This window comes from Cucumis sativus, chromosome 6, assembly GCF_000004075.3.
Source record: "Cucumis sativus cultivar 9930 chromosome 6, Cucumber_9930_V3, whole genome shotgun sequence".
NCBI lineage: Eukaryota > Viridiplantae > Streptophyta > Magnoliopsida > Cucurbitales > Cucurbitaceae > Cucumis > Cucumis sativus.
This window is the reverse complement of record NC_026660.2, coordinates 20,360,472-20,378,494: the sequence shown is the minus strand read 5'-3', so window position 1 is coordinate 20,378,494 and position 18,023 is coordinate 20,360,472. Positions and strand designations below refer to the sequence as shown.

General features: G+C 37.1%; 2 protein-coding genes across 4 annotated transcripts; one reads left to right on the top strand and one right to left on the bottom strand.

The window, feature by feature from the left end:
* Positions 1 to 313: 313 nt before the first annotated feature.
* On the top strand, positions 314 to 7,844 carry LOC101206172 (ABC transporter G family member 24-like). Of its 2 annotated transcripts, none has more exons than XM_011659198.2 (14): positions 314 to 890; positions 1,167 to 1,240; positions 1,361 to 1,633; positions 1,907 to 1,970; positions 2,060 to 2,206; positions 2,350 to 2,384; positions 2,494 to 2,567; positions 2,783 to 3,705; positions 4,545 to 4,841; positions 4,950 to 5,435; positions 5,657 to 5,805; positions 5,980 to 6,269; positions 6,369 to 6,502; positions 7,322 to 7,844. In XM_011659198.2, exons 1-14 carry the CDS (start codon positions 670 to 672, stop codon positions 7,476 to 7,478), a joined length of 3,324 nt encoding a protein of 1,107 aa, XP_011657500.1. In that variant the 5' UTR covers positions 314 to 669; the 3' UTR covers positions 7,479 to 7,844. The 2 variants fall into 2 exon arrangements, with proteins under 2 accessions (XP_011657500.1, XP_004149913.1); XM_004149865.3 differs by having other exon boundaries at positions 1,358 to 1,633.
* Positions 7,845 to 8,264: 420 nt separating this feature from the next.
* LOC101206407 (probable lysine-specific demethylase ELF6) lies at positions 8,265 to 17,118 on the bottom strand. 2 transcript variants are annotated; one of them, XM_011659197.2, is made up of 7 exons: positions 17,023 to 17,118; positions 15,669 to 16,897; positions 14,786 to 14,864; positions 14,583 to 14,650; positions 13,393 to 13,543; positions 11,403 to 12,136; positions 8,265 to 11,291 (listed from the first exon to the last, which is right to left on the bottom strand). In XM_011659197.2, the coding sequence occupies exons 2-7, from the start codon at positions 16,765 to 16,767 to the stop codon at positions 8,740 to 8,742; spliced, it is 4,683 nt and encodes a 1,560-aa protein (XP_011657499.2). In that variant the 5' UTR covers positions 16,768 to 16,897; positions 17,023 to 17,118; the 3' UTR covers positions 8,265 to 8,739. The 2 variants fall into 2 exon arrangements, with proteins under 2 accessions (XP_011657499.2, XP_031743233.1); XM_031887373.1 differs by having other exon boundaries at positions 8,265 to 10,114; positions 10,433 to 11,291; positions 15,669 to 17,105.
* Positions 17,119 to 18,023: the final 905 nt, after the last annotated feature.

Genomic DNA, 18,023 nt, shown 5'->3' with positions numbered 1-18,023 from the left:
TAAGAGATTTAAATTTCGCTTAAATTTGCTAAAATTGTTAGCCAATATTAAAGTAAAATAGTGTTTGATAAATAAATATAAAAACATCTCTGTTTTTTATATGATAATTAAAATAGACTTTTAATAAAAAGAAAATATAAAGTAATGTTTAATGTTGAACCAACAAACTCAACTATAGCAACTTAGGTCAGTAATTGACATCTCTTACGCCTTACTTCAAAGTTGAAATTTCAAACATTCACTTGGTATATTCAAGAAAGGAAAATCATCTATTTTCATATCAATTAATCTTTGCAATATAAATTCACCTAATTGAAACACAGGAAGCTGCTTAGCATTGATATCAAACGACTGGCGTCTATTGACAATTCGAAGAAGAAGAAGAAGAAGATTACCAAGTCTGTCAAATTGGCGTCTAAAAACCTCCCTAATGGCAACTTGTTTACCTGAAAAAACTTACAGCCGCCTCCTTCGTGACCCCACGTTCCTGTCTTTCTCTCTCAATCACCAAACTTTCCTCTCTTGACCTCTGACGGCCATGACCAATATGGTCGTTGAGCTTTTCAAACTCCATCCTACAAAACCCATTTCTCCGTTTTCTTTAGATCTTCATATTTCTCTTCTGACTTCAATTTTTTTGCTTCATATCTTCATATTTCTTCTAAAGCTATGAACTTGATCCCCACAATTTCTTTCGTTTTCTTTCTTTTACTCCTCCTCGGTTTGAGCTGGAATCAGTTTGTTTATAGCCAGAATGTGGATGCCAATCAGCTTGCCAGCCCTGCAGCACTTCCATTTATCTTGTCGATTGCCAATGGTCAGCTCTCCAATTTGAGTTCAACCATTAACACAGAACTCAGTACCCGCTTCCGTTTTTGCTCCAGGGACACGTGAGTTTTTTTTTTAATCCTTGTACTTTCAAATTTTTGCTCTGTTTGGCTGTTGAGAATTTGAGAGAAATGGAATGGATGTGGAATCTTGGTTGGCACTTTACTTATTTCTGGATTTCTGAGATGTGATATGAAGTTCAATTATGAAATCTTGAGCTTGGCGCCTTTTTTTGTTTTAGCTTAATGATTCTTAGTTTTGAAGTGTTCTAATATCCTTTTACATTTTCCTTAGATTTTCATTCAGTCTGAAACTTTGATGGTTTGATGGCTTTTTAGGGATGCTGATTGGAATAGAGCCTTTAACTATTCTAATCTGGAGTTCTTGTCTTCTTGCTTTCAGAAGACCAATGGTATGAGTAATCCTTAAGGAGAAAGAAGAAAAATAAAAAAGAAAACTCTTCCATTTTTGTAATAGTTACCTTCAGTCACATGGTGTTGATTTCTATCTTGTGTTGGTTTTGCGACAGGAGATTTCACAAAGCGTCTGTGTACTGCAGCAGAAGTCAACTTTTACTTTGATAGTATCATTCTTCAAAATCCTGCAAGCGGTTCCTTCTTGAAACTCAACAAGAATTGCAATTTGACATCATGGGCTTCTGGTTGTGAGCCAGGATGGGCATGTAGTGTGGGTCCTGATCAGCACGTTGACCTTAGTAATTCCCAGCAAATTCCTTCAAGAGTGCAAGATTGCCAAGCTTGTTGTGAGGGTTTCTTTTGTCCTCAGGGTCTTACATGCATGATACGTAAGTATTTTGATCTATAACTGCTTCCTATTAACCATTTGACTGTATAATCTACATATATTACTGTGGAGTCGTTGAAGTGTTTTGTTAATGCATATTGAATATATAGAAATTTCATCATTTTCATTGCCTTTTGTAAATTTTGAACTTTTATAAGCTTGTTTTGTACCCTTATAAGTTGCTGATTTGTGATCTTATGCTTCTCCCCTTGGCCGTGCACGAAGTCTCTCACATTCTAACAATGTTTTCATCTTGTATTATTGCATCTGCCAGCATGTCCTTTAGGATCCTATTGTCCTCTTGCTAAGTTAAATGCAACAACTGGAGTATGTGAACCGTAAGTACAAAACTTAACTCTGTATGTCACTTGTGTATGGTCTTCAGCATAAAGTCTCAATGAAGTTATTCATTTTCTTGGTTTTGCAGATACCTTTACCAACTACCGCCGGGGCGGCCCAACCATACCTGTGGAGGAGCAAATATGTGGGCTGATGTTGATCGTAGTAGTGAAATGTTTTGTTCAGAGGGATCATTTTGTCCAACAAGCACCGAAAAACTTCCTTGTGATACTGGGTATTGACCTATATCTAACCACTGCTTTGTTGTAAACCAATGTTTCTTGGTTCAAACTGTACTATTTAATCACCGTTCTTAGGTAAGAGGGCAAAGAATATCTAGCTTTCTAATCATATCTATCTATTTTGCTGTTATTTCAGAAATTACTGCAGAATGGGTTCAACTTCTCAGAATAGTAAGTGTTTTTGCTGAATTTCATATACTTCCAACAGATGTCTAAGGAATATAGATGTTCTTTTGACATATTATTGATATTTAGCTATTCTACTATGGACATCTTGCAGGATGTTTCAAGCTTACTTCATGTGATGCAAACTCCTCAAATCAAAATATTCACGCTTATGGAGTAATGCTTTTGGTAAGTCATCTATCCAAGTCAAAATCTGAATCTCTAGATTGCCAATCAAGCGTCGTTATATATTTTCGCTCAACCTTTTCTTTTCATTTAAGTCTTCAAGTGTTATTTTCTTGCGTTCCATCGATAATTCTGAAAATAGAGAAGTCTTGTATCAACTCTAGTAAGAGTAAGGTAATATGAGGGATAAGAGCCGGCTCTTTTATTTGCTTATGCAGGTGGCTTTGAGCACTTTGCTTCTCATAATTTACAATTTCTCCGACCAAGTTCTTGCTGCTAGAGAAAGGAGACTTGCCAAGTCAAGGGAGGCAGCAGCAAAAAGTGCTAGAGCAACAGCCAAAGCACAACAAAGGTGGAAAGCTGCAAAAGATGCTGCAAAGAAGCATGCTAGTGGTTTGCAAGTTCAACTATCACGAAAGTTCTCACGTGTGAAGAACTCAGGTACAGAAAAATTCAAGATTTTGGATCAATCCGAATCTGTAACAGATGATGATTTATCGACTTCACATTCACATATCCCAACCACGTCAATGGCTTCGTCTGATCATATAGAAGGAAGAAAAGATAACCAGATTGATCTCATGGAGATAACACATGAAACTGAAAAAGACCCGAATGGTCATGCAGGCCATCATTTTGAATCTGGTGGTGATGGTGTTGAGAAACATATCCCAAAGGGAAAACGTTCAAGCACTCACAGCCAGATTTTTAAGTATGCTTATGTGCAACTTGAGAAAGAAAAAGCTCAGCAGCAAGAGGATCAAAATCTTACTTTCTCTGGTGTAATTAAAATGGCAACTAATCCTGAGAATAAAAGGCGCCCTCCTATTGAAGTTTCTTTTAAAGATTTAAATCTTACTTTGAAAGCAAAAAACAAGCATCTGTTGAGGTGTGTCACTGGAAATATTAAGCCTGGTCGGATTACTGCTGTCATGGGCCCATCTGGGGCTGGAAAAACAACATTTCTTTCTGCTTTGGCTGGAAAAGCAATTGGATGCAAGACTACAGGTTCTATTCTAATAAATGGAAAGAATGAATCGATTCTGTCCTATAAAAGAATTATGGGTTTTGTGCCTCAAGATGATATCGTACACGGGAACTTGACAGTGGAAGAGAATCTATGGTTCAGTGCAAACTGCAGGTATTTGAACTTTTCTTCTTTGTTTAGTTCTTTATCTACTTGAAATTTATTTTATTTAATGCTTTAACTTGTAACTGTTCTGACCATCTTGACTGTGGTTGACCACAAGATTTAAACTTCGATTTTCTGGATTGCATAATTAGTTTCCTTTGTTATTCAAGCTTGAAGTATCTTTCTCTCAGTGCATTAACATGAACTATTCAAGGGAATTTCACTCATCTCAAAGAAATTAGTCATTAGAGTTCCTTGTGTCTGTGTGCAGTTCACTGATTCTCTGACATCTTAAATCAGGGTTATAACTATAAATGATGATCATCATGTGCTATTAGCTTGAGTTATAGATGGTACTAAAGGACATCACATTTGGATGAACAAATAAGCTAAGATTTTATACTATGTAATGAGGAATATGTCAAGTTCCCTCTGAGAAAACCGTTGAGGAATTCAGAAACCTTCTCGAAAGCGCGAGATAAACAATTGAGAGATAAAGTGACAACTTGATATGGGAAATTGATGTATGGTCTGACTTGAGCTAATTTCTGGCATAAGCTTCCTCTGGTGCATATTTAGTTAGCAGCTAGACACACACATTTAAATAGGCGCATACCAACATTTAATTTGATTACATTCTGCAGTGAAGAAAAAGATATGAAGTCTCAGAAATTGAAATTTACTTATATTGTTTTATGTTCAAGACTGACTATTTCATCCAAGAAGTATTGACAAACTTATTTTCTAGAGTTGTATATCTACTTGTCTGGTTGTATTATTTTGGTTGCTTATGCTGAGATTCCTTACTATCTGTAAGCAATTTGATAATGGACTACCTACTGTCATAGGCTTTCTGTGGACTTATCCAAAGCAGATAAAGTTCTAATTGTTGAAAGAGTTATTGAGTTCTTGGGGCTCCAGACTGTGCGAAACTCCTTGGTCGGGACAGTGGAAAAGAGAGGAATCTCTGGAGGTCAAAGGAAGAGGGTGAATGTTGGATTAGAAATGGTGATAGAGCCTTCAGTTTTGCTGTTAGATGAGCCAACATCTGGTTTGGACAGCTCTTCTTCCCAACTGCTTCTTAGAGCACTCAGGAGAGAAGCTCTTGAAGGTGTGACCATCTGCATGGTGGTTCATCAACCAAGGTAACTTTTCCAACCATACATATGCAAAAATCCATTCTTTTATCTTTTTAGCTTGGTTGCCTGTTTGATTATGTCTCTTGTTTACTAATGTGCAATTTTTCGTTTCAGCTACACCTTATTCAAAATGTTCGACGATTTGGTTCTTCTTGCAAAAGGCGGTTTTACGGTTTATCATGGACCAGCAAGGAGAGTTGAAGAATACTTTTCTGGCCTTGGAATCAATGTCCCAGAGCGTGTTACCCCTCCAGATCACTTCATTGATATTTTGGAGGGTATAGTGACTCCTAATGCAGATATTAGCTATGAAGAGCTCCCTGTTAGATGGTTGCTTCATAATGGTTACCCAGTGCCAGAAGATTTGCGACAGAAGTCAGTCAGACACTCTACAAGCACGGCAGACATGGAGCAAACTAATGGAACAAGAAACCGTGTTCTTGGCGAGCGACAACCTTCTTTTGCTGGGGAGTTATGGCAGGGCATGAGAAGTAATGTTGAGGAGCATCATGACAAATTAAGAATGCATTTGAAGAACAAAGATCTGTCCCATCGAAAAACTCCAGGCATATTAAAACAGTACAGATACTTTCTTGGGAGGTACATTACATTTATCTTTCACATTCCTTCCAATTTTTGAAAAGAAATATAACAATTTACAACTATCAATTAGAAATCTTCAACAAAAATGATCTTGAGATATGTTGTGTCAAGCAAGTCTTTATGTTCCAGTTCTCAGAGCTTTACACCTTTGTATATTTTCATGATCTCTTATCATTAATTGCTGACAAATTGTCTCTTTCATAACCATGAATTTTCAGAATTGGTAAGCAGCGATTACGTGACTCGAAAATACAAGTTATAGATTATTTGATCTTACTTCTTGCTGGTGCCTGCCTTGGATCTATTTCAAATGTGAGCGACCAATCATTTGGTGTTAGTGGCTATGCTTTCACCGTTATTGCAGTTTGTAAGTCACCAATTCTTTCTGCTTCATGTCCTGTCCTCTCTGATTTATCTCTTTCCATGAATGACGAATGTCAACATATTTACTTATTACCTCTTCGTTTTTTCCACGCAGTGTGTTCTCTTTTATCTGGGCTTCATTACATAACCACTGACCATGTTTCTGTCTTGATTTCAGCCCTTCTAGGAAAAATTGCGGCTTTGAGAACATTTTCTTTGGATAAGTTAGAGTATTGGAGAGAGAGTTCTTCTGGGATGAGCAGTTTGGCTTATTTTCTGGCAAAGGATACTGTCGACCATTTCAATACAGCGATTAAGCCGTTGGTGTATCTCTCTATGTTCTATTCCTTCACAAACCCAAGATCTTCCTTTACAGATCATTATGTTGTTTTACTCTGCCTTTTGTACTGTGTCACTGGCATTGCTTACGCTTTGGCCATCCTCTTTCAGCCAGGTGCAGCCCAACTGGTGAGTGAAAAGCATTGCATAAACAAGTTCTTAGCTTGCTGATTTGAGTATCCATGTTTTCTTGTATTTTCACTAACAAAAATATATTGTTTTATGCAGTGGTCAGCCATTCTTCCTGTTGTTTTAACCCTCTTTATAACAAGGACTCAAACTAGTTCAGTATTGAAGGCTTTATCTGATATTTGCTACCCCAAATGGGCTGTGGAAGCATTAGTGATTTCAAATGCTGAAAGGTATGACTGAAGTTTCCTTGTCAGGGGCATTCAGCCCATTAAATAGAGTGAATAGAGTCAACAAGTTTGTGTTGGGGGTGTAGAGTTGTAAGATGGAGTTTCTCGATAACTACAAAAAATAGATTAAGAGGGAAAGATGAAGTTACTCGAAAAATGTGAAAAGTAGAGATAGAGGAAAAGATGTAGTTTCTGGATAAATGTGAAAAGTAGAAAAAAAATAGAAAGATAGAGTCACTCACTAAATGTGCAAACATGTTGAGTTGCTTACAACTTCTTTGATGAGCCAAATGGTCCCTTAGAGTATTCATATTTCATGTTTGCTCTTGAATTTGGTTCCCATTGTGAGCTAGTACAGAATTTTGTACTATGCTTAGAATGCCCCATTTACCAGAGCTTTTGCTGCTATCGACTGGCTTATTAGCCATGTTAAAATTCTAAGAGAAATAAAAGAATATACAATGACACATATAAAAGACACGCCCTAACAAAAAAGGAGTCTAGAGAAAACGACTCCAATCCAAAAGATCAAGACCAAGCTCATATTTGCAAAAAGAAAGTCTAGTGACCAGTGTTTGTAAGGCGGCATTAGACCTAGCCACATCTTAAATATTTTCACATGATCTCTCAACCTGTCTTAAAATTCCATTATTTCTCATCCAAAACCTCCGCAAAATTGTAAAGAAGCTAGACTGCCACAAATCTTTGTGCTTCTGCCTAAAGAGGACAAAAAAATGATTTGAGTTTTTAACTAAATTGTTATTTGTGGACAAAAATGGTTGATAGAGCAAACTTTCTAAGATAACTGGCTATGTTCTGCAGGTATGATGGAGTGTGGCTGATAACTCGCTGTGGAGCTTTGGATCGAAGTGGGTTTGACCTTCATGACTGGGGCCTATGCCTACTTCTCCTAATGGTTACCGGTGTGATTTTTCGGATATTTTCGTATATATGTATGTTGATCTTTCGAAGAAAGTGATGCCTTAACTGCGTGCAATTCAGACCCCTCTCTCATTTGCTTCAAGTAGTTAGCAACAATAAACCATTTTCAGGCACCTAAGAAGCTTTGGATTTACACATCACATGAAGGATCCAATTCAGAGGTTGTATATATTTTGATTCTTTTTCTTTGTTTGGCTTTGTTGCTTCTTCTGGCTCATTCATTGTATTCTATGATGAAGGTCAAAAGTAGATAAGCCAAATCATCTCTCTTTCTTTGTATATTTTTATCTATAGTTGTAGTTACTAACCATTAAATACAAGTGTATTTTGTAAGATTTTAGGATTCTGCAAGATCAAATTTATCAATTTGAGTTCTCCCTTATTTGGGGTGTTTTGTCATAGATATACAGCGTATAAAGTGCAAACTATGGGTGGTTTTGTCATAGTTCCAGTTTTTGTATGATATATCATGACTACAATCACAAACAATGAAAAGAATAAAAAATATATATAATCAATTAATGGTAATCTGAAAAGTGAGTTCCATTTATTTAAAATATAAAGACAATCCAGAATGTTTGAAATTGAAATCCATTAAGAATGATAAATAATCTCATTACAATTACACCTTAATTATGAATCGATAAACTTCTTTACCTTGTTTAAATGTATAAAGTGTAAACTATTCATTGCGTATTTAATTTTTTATTTTCACAGTTTTTTTATTGACATCAACATTTTACCAATATTTCCAAAAGAAAAAAATAGTAACGCCAACCTCAATACTTTCCATCAAATATTTTTTAAACGGAAAAAATTTGTATGCATGCAACCTAACACCTAGTGATCGCTAATTTTCTATTTACTTGCAAAATTTGTACATGGAGAGCTTGAGAATAAAAGGAAGGTTTTGGGAAATTTTGGAAGTAACATGACTTGGAACATATCCAAGTATGCTTTTCAAGATGGAAGTCTTCCAGCATCCTCCAATCTCTCTCTTTACAAGATACAAATTCTCTCCACATTTGCAACAAAAAGGGAGATTTAATCCTTTTCTAAAGGATGATAGAACCTTTCCATGGTATATGTATACCAAACCCCATAACAACCTTTTGGTTTTGCTTCCATTCCAGCCAGAGATATCATCAGTTACCTTGAGCAAACTATACAAATCTCTGAATAAATAAGTTTATGACCACTAACATGACTATCAGAGAACCTAAGTTTAGAAGTACAACACTACATTGAGCTTCTTCAGCCCTTTCTTCACTACACAAGGAAACAAACTGCCTGCACATTCAGGCGGGTTGATCAACATAGTGCCCAGTTTTTCGTCTATGTCGACTATAATCTGACACAAACCTGAAAGACAGACCACAACCTTCTACCTTGCATTTGTATGGCCTCTCTCCTGTGTGCACCCGAATATGCTCGGTCCTAGCCCATGCCCACTTGAATGACATCGAACAACCTTTCCATGGGCACTTCAGAGGTCTGTCATCATCGTGCACACGCTGGTGAAACATCGCATACTTGTGGGAGCTGAACCTTTTTCCACATCCTTCATGTGGGCACTGGTTGCGTTTGTGCAAGGTTAGTTCTGCCTTGGTTTTAAAACTCATGCGGCAGCCTTCAAGGTCACATTTGTAATACCCTTTTTTAGTTTCTTTCTTAGGCGTTGTAGTAACACTGTCAGACCGTTTTTTTACTCTATTTCTCTCTGGTTTCTCCTCTACAGCTACATTGACATCAGTGCCACTTCTATTAGTTAAATTCTTCACAACTCTTGGCCTCAACCCTTCACATGGACTTCGTATAAAGTCGAAGGAACTGAACTCATTTTCGATTAAAAGCTCCTCCTCTCTCTTTCTTTTCCTTTTCTTTACCACATCTAATCTAGACTTGTGCTTTGATGAACAAATTTCAGTAGCATCACCAGTCTCCAATTGAATCGGAGGATTCTCAATATGCCTATTTATACTCATATTTGCACATTCAATGTCATCATCACTAGTCTTTTCACCAGTCAAGTTTTCTCTATCACAGGCTTCTCCACTAGCTTCAATATCCATGGGACAGCTTTCCCCTAGTACACAAGTATTGGAACCAGGTTCATCCATTGGAGTTCTAGGTTCAGTAGGTGTGTTCTCAACCCTGGTGCTTATTAACGAAGTATCAGAAAAGTCATCTCTATCTCCCTGGCTTCCAAGATATTCGATAGATTTTTCATCTGCTAAACAAGATGATTGTTGAGCTATCAAGTCAACACCAGAAACAGATTGAATTTCAACTTCTGCCTCATTTGATCTAACAGCATTGCATAAATTCGTGGTTTCACAAACCACCTTTGAAATTTCAGGAGTTCTGTCCCTCGAGTTAGAAGTAGCAACATCTGGTGTTCCAGTATTAGTTAAATTGGGTTCACTCTCGTTGCTTCTAGATGTAGAATTCATTTCTCTTCCTGTTCTATCGTCTAAATGACTAAATTGGCCATGAATTGGAATAGCTGAACAATGCTGCAGCTTTATTGGGATAGAACTACAAGAATCTTCCTTCTTATATTTTATTCTGTTGGCAATCTCAATTTCTTCTCCAACATTGCCATCCCCAGCCGTGCCATCACAAGCTTCACCACACGAACTCTTTACATCTTCATTGCGCATCACTTTTGAACTCTCAAGATGGATGGAACTACGTAAACCTGAGGACTCAGCAAGATTAACTTCATCCAAACACACATCAGCCCCGGCATGTGACTGGCCCTCAGAAGTAATATCACATTCCTGATTTGTTTTATTGCAACTTTCAATTATGTCTTGCTCTTGATGCATATCAGAAGATATATCGATGGCATTGACAAGTGGACCATTATCAGTATCACTTGGCAGTACAGCTTTTTCGTTTGGCTCACTTTTTTCTTGAAGCACTACATCCTGCTGACTGCTCGTCCCACTGGAATCAGGAACATCTTCATTGCCCATCACTTTTGACCTCTCAAGATGGATGGAACTATGTAAACCTGAGGACTCAGCAAGATTAACTTCATCCAAACACATATCAGCCCCGGCATGTGACTGGCCCTCAGAAGTAATATCACGTTCCTGATTCGTTTTATTGCAACTTTCAACTATGTCTTGCTCTTGATGCATATCAGAAGATGTATCAATGGCATTGACAAGTGGACCATTATCAGTATCACTTGGCAGTACAGCTTTTTTGTTTGGCTCACTTTTGTCTTGAAGCACTACATCCTGCTGACTGCTCGTCCCACTGGAATCAGGAATTACCGACTCTGCTGCATTGCTTCTGACACTCCTAACATTACAAAGGTCACTTGAATCTCCACTGCTAGCTGGCTGTGTAACTGAACCAACACCTGTAGAATTTCCCGATTTCTTGTTCCTTCTGTAGTATTGGAAAAACTTTTCTTCACTTTTCACTAATCTGCAATCAGACTTTTCCCCCCCAACTTCATCCTTAAGTGGCATGCTCTGGAATGGTTTGCTGTGCTGCAGATGATTCAGCTTCTTTGAGCGTGATCTTTTAGATAGCCAATTGAGGGCGGAGAGATTGAAACCATGGTCTCTGGTAAGGAACAAACCACCCAATGCCAATGCATGCTGAACTTGCTTTGTTGGGGAGCTTTTTCTAACTTTAATACAGTGCCGCAAGTTGATTCCTAATCTAGAGGTCCAATCTTCTCGACATTCATCACGATCTTCATCAACTGCAAGATCAATTAACCTCAGATCCTCCTCAGATGCAATATCCAACCGCACATCGTTGTAAACAAAATTGTTGCCAATTTCCTCTGCTATTGCCACTGCATTTGCCTTTATTTTATGATAATCTATCCAATATTCAAACAGTAAGGATCAATCAACTGAATTAAAAGCAGTTTCATAAACTATGAAACAAAAGCTAGAGAAAGATAAACCAATTAATTTAAGGCCAACCATACCTGAATGGCAAATAACAAGTATATTTGCTCCACCTTTCTTCTGCAGTAACTCTACTATGTCCACAGCATGCTGCAAGCAAAAACTTCGAGGTCTCAGAAATTTACTAAACGCGTTCCAGCCATTCTCGAACTTCGGAACTGATGCTACTGAAAGATTCTCTGAGAGACAATTAACATCTGGTACAGAAGAACAGTGAGCATCCTTTGGTCCAAAAACTCCTCCCCTTTTATGAATAGCCAGATGATCAACATAAAGTTCCTTTGAAGTCTTCTCTGACGGCTGCACCACAGACATAAATGGAAAGCCGAGAATACCACATGCCACACATGCCAGTGTCCCAGAATCTACTTGGAAGTCACACGACAAATCATCACTTTCCAAATAAATATCATTCATAGTTTCTAAATCCAGGGCCATCTCATCGATGAAATTCTGCACATTCTTGACCTTATCGTCAATACTTTCCATGTGACTGCACGAAACATTTTCTCTGGGTGAGGTTGCAACTGCAGAATTTGTATTGGCCACTTGAGAATTACTTGAATATGAAAGCATGTCTGGATTCCACAACACTGCTCGACAACTTGATTCTTTTTCAAGAAGAACTGATAACATATTATTTTCTCTTAAAATGTCCTCAACAAACCCTTTCTTCACCATCAATTCTCTCTCTTCCTTTTGCCGGTCTCTAAGCCGTGAACTCCGGACACCTGGAAGTAATGATCTAGGTACTCTGAGATCCAAAGATGCAAACAGAACAAACATGGGGAAAGCAACTGGTTAGATGATCGCTGAAGCAGAGACACAGCAAGTGAATTAATTCAATTTGTTGTGGATGCAATGAGAAGAGAAAATACATAAAATATGGACAAATCAGGTATAAAGGGAAAAGTACATCTAGATGTAAAATATAACTGGTCAACTCAAGAAGGTAGACACCATTCACCATCATTACTATTATTTTGTACAGGGTAATCTAGAGTGTCTGAGCTTGAAAATCCAAACACCAGAGGGAGAATTCATCTGTTGAATTCTGACAAGGTGGGGACCCTCATATTAGACCAAACCGACTGTTGACGATGACCACAAAATTTTTGGTATGGAATAACCCATCAATGCATTCAGTAACCTTTACATGATTTGAGTCAAAGATTTGGAACCACTCAAACCACTAAAATCCCCTCCTATGCACCAACAATTTTCAAGTAAAGGTCAGCAAGTTTTGCAAGAAGCCCACTGTTCAGCACCCATCCAGCAAAAGAAAATTTATAAAACTAATAGAACCACTAAAGATAACTTCCCCCGCCACCAAGAAGTCTCAACCTAACCGCATTCAGATGCCTAACCGCCTTGAGGATTGACCACTTAATGTTGCTAGAGGTACCAAGTGATTTGACTAGAAAATCTCCCCGTTGTTAAGGAAAACCATTAGCTAGAGCTATTGTGCTTGATTACTGATGTTTGTCCGTTGGTTTAGAGCTAACTTGAGTTATTTGGTTGCAAGATTGGTCATAGGTTGTTTTTCTGTTAAACAACCTTCTTGATGTACTTGTATTGGGCATAGAGCTTCCATATAAAGCCACTCTAGAACACTTAGTGAATTTTCACGTAAATGGTAATAGCCATACTGAGATTAAGTTTGTCTATGTAAAAATAAATCATTTAGCCAACCAAACTTCAAATGGCAATCATGGGCATCAGTCTAGCAAAGATTAGGCGTAGGTCTCCATGACCATAACTATAGTCTATAATGGAGCATGGTTCATTCAAATTTTCCCAAATCATATGCTCTGTATAGATAAAGATAAATTGGTGAAATGTGTCAATATCAATTACAACACCACATATTTTCATTTAGGGCAACCAAAAGTATAAATTTTAAGAGTACTTCTATCAATAAGCCGTTTTGGCAACAAGCAACGCAAGAACTTGAGTTCATCCCTTGACAAACAAATATAAGATAAGCACACCAACAAAAGATAAACAAACCTTGAAACAAAGGACATTGTCAAAAGGTATAGGAGCTGCTGATGAGAAAGCATGGGAAGGTAATTCATTGCAGCTCTGCGAACTGCAGCATCCTTGGCCACACTGAGCCATTGTGGAGTTCCAAAATTAGCAGCCTCCCCACAGTTAAAGCCTATTGAAGAAAGGATTAACATTTTTAAGAAAAAATCAACTTTCATTGAGAAAAAAAATGAAATAATACAATGGCATACAAAGAAACAAGCCCACCAAAACACCCCAGGAAGGGATTCCAACCAAGTAAAATTTTACCAAGGGAAAAATTACAGGAAACCTTCATACCAAAGCCCAAAGCGAAACATGAAATCTCACAAGGGTCCTATCCCTACCTCTAAACATTCTATTGTTCCTCTACCCCCAAATATCTCATAACACTGCATACACCTAGCAAGCAAGAAAGGATTATTTATAGCACAGAATTCAACCAAAATTTAGATATGTATTCTCCATCAAATATACAAGAGAAAATGTGATAGTACGCCATGCGAAGAAGATAAACACAAACATGGTAAAAACCAACAGTGCCCATTCTAAGAGACACCGTACAGAGTTACAATTAAAAAGACCTAAATATCAATACTTTACTTTATCAATAAAATGTTTGCATAAAAAACAAGAGAAGGAAATTCAGTTATCAGCACTACTCCATAAAATGATGTCTATCAGACTAAACTGACAGCACTTGATAAAACAGAATAAGTTAGAGATATAACTCAGAAAATAATAAGCAGCATGTAGTGGTCTTACACTCAACTAGTACATCATAAGTTCTAACTTCAAGTCCAACAATAATAGAAAAATTAAATGCAAAGTTAATAGTTATCACCCCTAAATGTCAATGTGGGAATTTTCTCCCATCTTAAATTCTTAATACTAGGAGGAGAGTGAGCTTAATAGCCTCTAAACATTCTCCAGCTCATTTAAAAATTTTCATGTCCATCAGAAAGCGTACCTACTTGTGAAAGATCTAGATATACATTTATGATATCAAAACTTAACATAGATCTCAAGCAGAGTTTTTAACTTCCATTTCACAGCAACAAGTTCATAAAACTACCACATCAAAAGTGTATCAACAAAAGTAAACTTTCAACTTTCAAGTATCATAATGCTAGTATACCGGTATAATAAGAAGAAAATTAATGAGAAATTACCATGACTGAACCCAACGTGATAGGCCCTTGGAAAGGTGACAACAAATTCTCCTGGGTTCTGGATTAACCTAACGGAAAACACTAAAGTTAACATGAGGAGAACACCAGCAAGAGCATCTAAAAAGACAGAGCAAGTATTAGTCCAAGCTCCCAAACAATTAACATAAGAAAAAGTGGAAGAAATGACATTTCCATAAACTTACCTGCAGCAAGGAATACCTGATGCAATCACTATCTCAGGTGATAGAAGCGTAGTCTTCTCACCCAGTAATGTAAGAGCAGCTGGGAATAAGAGTAACTGAACATGAGTTATAACAATGACATGAAAGAAAGAAATCTTCACCTAGTTCAAGAGTGACGAGAACCATTCAACTAGTAGAAGATGAGTTAATTGAAGTAATTTAATTTCGATAATTCCCTCCGTTGAGTTTTAATTTTCAACGTAGGAGGAACCCTTTAGTGGCAGTTTACTTGAGCTAGACTCTATTTTGGTATGGCATATTATACTTTTAATCCCCTTAGCAAAAGTGATTTAATAAAATGTATTCTAAAATCCTGTCCTAGTTTCTCACCCAACAAAAAAAAGGCCATATACACAATTGCTTATCCCTACTCCCTATGTGGTACATAAGCCTGAGATTCTTACTACTTACTCAAAAGCAAATGTGTAGTCACCTATCTGAGGAGGGGGCCTCTTAAGTAATTATCTCCCCCTTTTTTTCTTGAAAATGAGACAAGCTTCTTTATTAAGTACAAGAGAGCTATACAATGAGAATAATACCAAGAAATGGGGGAGAGAGAGAGGATCAATAGGTGCACCCGAACATCTCAACTAGGTTGACACCCCCGTAGAACCCACTATCTCCCCTTTTAATGGCTACTATCCTGATCTAGCATCTATTTTCGAGTGGCCTTACCATACTTCCAATTCTCTTAATGAAAGTGGTTTGTTTAACAAGAAGAAAAGGAAAATACAAAAATTTCCCATTTCTATTTTAAGAAGAATGAACTTATAAATGTTATCCTAACCTCCCACCCCCATAAAAACACAGAAAACACAATTGCTTAACCAAAATGAATTCATACCTAGGTGGTCGACACTGCCACCATATGCCTGAGTTCGTACTACTTCCTCAAAAGCAAATGCCTGATCTCCAGGAATGGAGTACCAAGTTTTTGGAGAGCCTACGTGAAGAAAATTCATGCTATGCAGCTCATGATCTTCAACATGCCATGCAAACCAACTGAACAACATGCCAATGTAAACCATTGGAGAAGTAACCCCCGGAATGTCATCTGGCATATAACGCGTAAGTGATCCAGGAGACCGTGCAATTACTTGCAAGTTCCAAGGGCTATTTGAAAGCCTCCAACCTGCCGTCCCTTCCATGTTAATACAAGAATCTGAACTCTTTCCTCGCGAATTGTGTGAAACATCCTCCGTGGAAGTAGATGGCTTCAACATCTCTGAACTTGTATTCAGATCATTCCTGTTAGAAATGCCTCCACTATCACGACAGAGGGAATCCGTCAAAGTTTCCATTTCCTCACCCTTAGGTTCAGAAGACAGTTCTTTACTCCGGTGATAAAAGTTCCTCTTCCTCCTCCTTCTATGAAAATAACGAAATTTACCCTCAGGTTCTCCAAAAGCAGATCCCGGAACATCATTTGCATACTCCACATAAATGGGTTTATCACTGGCAGCCTTCCAAAACAAAGATTCAACGACAAGAGGAGACGGCTCCTTAATCCCACTTAACACACTACGAGCAAAAACCTTCGACTTAGACTCAAATTGCTCCAATGTATAAATCTCCCCACTTTGCCATACTTGTTTGTGAACTCCAGACTGCGGATTTTGAACAACCCCTTTCGTTTTCTTAACACTCTGACCCAATTCCTGATGCCTAGTCGTAAAAACAGCCCGAACATCTCCCTCCTTTGCACCATTTAGGGCACGACTTAACTCAGTGGACCTCAAAAGAGACTTGTTCAAATTACTAACGACATATTTCTTGGAAGGCTTAGGAAATGGAGGGATAATCTTACAAATCCCAAAAGCACTAGCTTCCTTTTCAATTTTAGATATGTAAGCAATTGGGTCGGAAAATTCGGTATCAGTCGGCCGAAACTCCGGCGCGTAAGGCAACCCTTTGAGCCATTTGGGTATTTCAAGACTACCCATTAGACAAAGAAATCAGAGTTCCAACTACAGAAATCGGTGGCCACCATAAGTTTGAGAAAGAACACAAAACTCGCTGCTTGTAAATCTATTATGATGAACACCGACTAGATTGGCCAAGCTGATGGAAACCCTAAATTTGAAAATTACAAAAAGAACGGTTCCTGATTTGAAATTACTGCGAATAAAGGGACCATGAAACTTGAACAGAGAAGGAAAATATTTTGGAAATTGAAGAGAATAAACAAGAAACAGCACCTGTTGTTGTAACATGAAGGATAATGGGATAAATTTGACCTTCTAAACTAAAACAAACCCCAAGCAATGAGAAAGAACCAACGAAGACCGATCTCACCACTCCCTTATTTATTCTGCGCATGATACCAGTATCTAATACTCAACTGCTAAAATACACCGTGTTTTCTGTCATCTTTTCTATATATATTTATATAAATAAATGTTTTGCGTCATAGTTGCTTAGCTGTATTTACTTATATTTGGATTGTGGAATTAAAGTAACTAATAATTATATAACTTTCTTTAGTTTAATTTTTTTACATTTCCACTGCTTCTACGTCTTTATGGACTCCTCTTATCCTCCATAAATCATGCACCACTTTTTTTTAGCTAACATTAGGAGTATAAATTTTGTTATATTCTGAAACATGGTTTAAGTAACGTTAGCTTCATGATAATTGTCTTACACTTTCGTTTTAATATAATTCAATAGATAAAGCATTATTTATAATTAAAAGTGCATACTCAATCAAAAATATGTGTTTGGTAGGCAATATGAATTGTGTTTTTAAAAACTGTTTTCAAATTTAGGGATTCAAAAGGGTAAGCTCTTTTTAAATTTGGTAATCCAAAGAGCGAAAACAATATTTTCATAAATTATCTTTGGATACTATTATATGTCCATAGTCTCTTTGGGTTACAAGTTGTGTCATTAACCTCTTTATCAATCTCCAAAACTTTCACGTCCTCTGCTTATGTTTGCTTTTGTAATCGTTATTATCACAATCCTATAAACAGGGGTTTAAAATGTTTTCTCTTTGTGATTTTATTTTTATTCTTACTTTATCTCCATTTAATAATAGTAACACCATCTTTATGTTACTGGTGAGTTTTGAATTTTAATTTCAAATTTTTTAAATATAGAATTGTATTAACAAAAGATAATATACTTATAGTAATTTATGTTATATGCTTAATTAATTTATTAAAAACGTACTATAGTCACATTTTGAAATATAGCA

Coding starts and splice junctions, on each gene's coding strand:
- LOC101206172 (XM_004149865.3), top strand. CDS start 670: ATGAACTTGATCCCCACAATTTCTTTCGTTTTCTTTCTTTTACTCCTC. Junction 1,634..1,906: donor GGGTCTTACATGCATGATAC/GTAAGTATTTTG, acceptor TGCATCTGCCAG/CATGTCCTTTAGGATCCTAT. Junction 3,706..4,544: donor TGGTTCAGTGCAAACTGCAG/GTATTTGAACTT, acceptor CTACTGTCATAG/GCTTTCTGTGGACTTATCCA.
- LOC101206407 (XM_011659197.2), bottom strand. CDS start 16,767: ATGGGTAGTCTTGAAATACCCAAATGGCTCAAAGGGTTGCCTTACGCG. Junction 14,651..14,785: donor TCAGGTATTCCTTGCTGCAG/GTAAGTTTATGG, acceptor GTTTTCCGTTAG/GTTAATCCAGAACCCAGGAG. Junction 12,137..13,392: donor ACAATGTCCTTTGTTTCAAG/GTTTGTTTATCT, acceptor TTTGGATCTCAG/AGTACCTAGATCATTACTTC.